Here is a 2,890-nt window from a genome sequence, read left to right as displayed (position 1 = left end):
GGAGGGGCGGGGCACTGTCTTGAGAGCCAGGGCAGCTGGCTCCCCACCGCCCCGGGCCCTCCCGCGGGTCACGGCCTGGGGGCGTCTGTTGAGGGACAGAGGAGGCGATGGGGAGGGGCTTTTGTCACAGGCAGCCGCGTGCCAGGCCCTGGACCCCCAAGCTCTGCCCTCTATAGCCCTCCACCTGCAGGCCCACCCCGAGTGTGTCCACAGGCCCCTCTGCCCCCGCGCTGGCCCTGCCCGTGTCAGCCCGGGTCAGCCCGATGGGCGTCCCCACCTTGGGTCCCTCCCACGCCCCCCGGCACCGCATCCTGTCTCCGAGATGGCGAGGCCCCGCGTGGAGCAGCTGGTGACGCACGTGCTGAGCGACACCTGCTGCCGACCCCCACGCCCAGGGGATCCCCTGCTGTAGTCCCCACAGGGTCGGAGGTCACCCACCTGGGGCCGGCAGCCTCCCCGTTGTCAGGTGCGGAGGCAGTGATCTGTGGCGAGCTGAGCGGAGGTCCGAGGCTGGGGCAGGGGTGGGCACCCTCCAGTTGTGGTCACTTTGATGATGTTGGTGGGGTGGATCCCGTGGTTTCTACAGTAGTTGGTAAACAGTAGCAGGGTGTCCGGGCTTGCCTCGGGTGTCCGGCCTGGGGGCACAGTGACAGGGGCCGTCTCTCTTGCTGGTCATTTGGGATCGCGGGCGGTGGGGTTCTGGGGGCTGGGAGGCTGCCCTCTCGGGGTGTGGGCCTGGCTATGGGACAGGACCAGCGTTCGGGGTGGGGGGCAGGCCTCTTCTCTGGGTCCTGGTCGTCGCTGTCTCCTGTCCTTTGTTTACTCCACGTTGGGATAAAGGGCTGGGGCCCCAGGAGAGTCTGAGGGTGTCTGGGTCCAAACGGCCTCGAGGTGACTGGGGTCCATCCTGTGTCTTGCTGGCTGTGGCCCAATGTCCTCCCTGGGGACTGGGACCCGCAGGGGACTGGGTGTCCCTGGAGGGGGTGGGGGGAGGGGCTTGCCCTGCCCTTGCGGGGTGGCGGTGGTCCACGTGTGGGCACAGGCGGGCACTTACTCAGGAGGTTCACCACCACCACCTCCTCCTCACGTTTCTCGCGGTGGCCGCAGAGGATGACGTAGCTCGTGGGGTCCACTTTTTCCAGGAAAAGCCTGTTCTGGTCGCCATCTGTGACCCCGGGGGTCAGGGTGGGAGGCGGGACAAGAACCAGACCCTGGGACCCCTCTGGTCCCTTCACAGGGCTGGACGACTTGCTCCTAAGGGCCAGCCGAGCCCCGGGCTGGGCAGGACCGGGTGTGGGCCTCGGGCCCTTCCCTGACGCCTCCGCCCACACGTGCCCGCCACTGCTGCTGGTGCCCCGGGGGTGCCGCGCCCGGCCTGGGGACGCCGTCTCGAGGTGGGCGTCCTGGCAGCTGGGCTCCTGGCCACACTCAGCCCCGAACTGGGGGTGGAGTGGGGCCGGGCGGATGGGGCCACACTCCACCTCCAGCGGTGGGGCTGGAGGATGGCGAGTCTATACTTACTCTCCAGCAGGTACTGAAATTTCCTTTTCGTTTTATTTGCCATCATCGTAATTGGGACACATGCACCATTTACCCTGGGAGGGGGTGACAGGTCACCTTGGAACCCGCGGTCTGGAAGGCAGGGCTCGGCCTTCTCCGTGCAGCCCCTCGGTGGAACTGGGGGAGCTCGGCCACCCTGGACCTTGGACTCTCGTGTCCGTCTCCAGGCAGCGAGCCCCTCGCCCCGCCGCACATCACCTCTGAGCCCGGAAAGCAGGCTGTGAGGGGGGCGGGGGACAGGGTCGTGTGACACACCTGGGCTCCGCCCTGCCCGCACCTGCCCCAGACTTACTTCTTGTGCAGGTGGAGCTGCAGGGCCCTGGGGGTCACCTGGATGCGGTGGACGAGCAGCCATGCGTCCTTGTCCTCCATCAGGAGTTTGGGTTGGTTGGAGGCCATCCCTGCCAAGAACCATTCGCCGCTGACCTGGGGAGCAGAGGGGGGGACGCTGGTGCCGGCTGGCCCTGTCCCTGCGGCCGCTGCCCCCAGCCGCCTCTCCATCCCACGCCCGACGCCCGCGGCTGACTACCAGAGTCTCGTTGAAGTTGGGGTCCTGGGGCCCCCAGTGCAGGGCCTGGGGGCAGCCGAGCAGGGTCAGCCCCACAGCCAGCAGCAGGGCGCTCATGGCGAGTCAGGGGGGCAGAGGGATGGCCGGCGGCACCTCGGACAGGTGTCCGGAGCCCGTGGTGGTGGCCCTTTTGTCCCCCGCAGGGAGAGGTTCCTGGCCACGTGGTGGGCTGTCACCAGCCCCTTCCCATTGACAATTACCTTCTATTTGTTGAGCCTGCGGCCAACAATGGCCACTTTGCCCTTGTCCACAGCCCCCCTGCCCGTGCGTGGTGCAGTCATGCTGTTTCCAGGAACAGCGGGTGTGTCCGCCTGGGCAGGCCTCCAGGGTCCTTGTGTTCCCATCAGTGATCAAGTCACAGAGCCGCTTGCTGACCTGGGCAGCCCTGGGCAGCCCTGGGGTCTCCCTTCTGACGGCCACCCAGACATTTGTGTAGCTTGGTCGTGGGGCCCTGGGACTCGGGGGGCGGCCCCGGGGGAGCGGCAGCCCTGGATGCCCTTCCCCATCGGGGGTTGACCGATGACCCTGGCTTAGGGGACAGGGGTGGCTCCGTGACACGGCCTGGGCCATGCTGCCGGGCGCTTCCCTTGGAGTGGACCATCTGGGCAGAGCCAGGCACAGCGGGAGTGAGGGGGCTGCAAGCGGGAGCCGGGATGTGCCCCATCTCGACTCCCCTGCTGGAGCCTGACTGAGTTTGACTCCCTCGTGCTGCACAGGGACCCCCGGCGCCGTGGGGCACAGGGTAGAGCAGAGAGAGTGCAG

General features: G+C 67.8%; 1 protein-coding gene across 1 annotated transcript; it reads right to left on the bottom strand.

Annotated features, from left to right (window-relative positions):
- Window positions 1-462: 462 nt before the first annotated feature.
- Window positions 463-2,185, bottom strand: LOC112411361 (uterocalin-like). The gene is made up of 5 exons (XM_024762419.1): window positions 2,090-2,185; window positions 1,853-1,986; window positions 1,522-1,595; window positions 1,055-1,165; window positions 463-635 (listed from the first exon to the last, which is right to left on the bottom strand). Exons 1-5 carry the CDS (start codon window positions 2,183-2,185, stop codon window positions 463-465), a joined length of 588 nt encoding a protein of 195 aa, XP_024618187.1.
- Between the last annotated feature and the right edge of the window lie 705 nt (window positions 2,186-2,890).

The sequence above is a fragment of the Neophocaena asiaeorientalis genome, unplaced genomic scaffold (assembly GCF_003031525.2).
Source record: "Neophocaena asiaeorientalis asiaeorientalis breed wild unplaced genomic scaffold, Neophocaena_asiaeorientalis_V1.1 scaffold78, whole genome shotgun sequence".
Lineage (NCBI taxonomy): Eukaryota > Metazoa > Chordata > Mammalia > Artiodactyla > Phocoenidae > Neophocaena > Neophocaena asiaeorientalis.
Note: the sequence above shows the minus strand (reverse complement) of the source record. Positions and strands in the feature narration are given on the sequence as shown.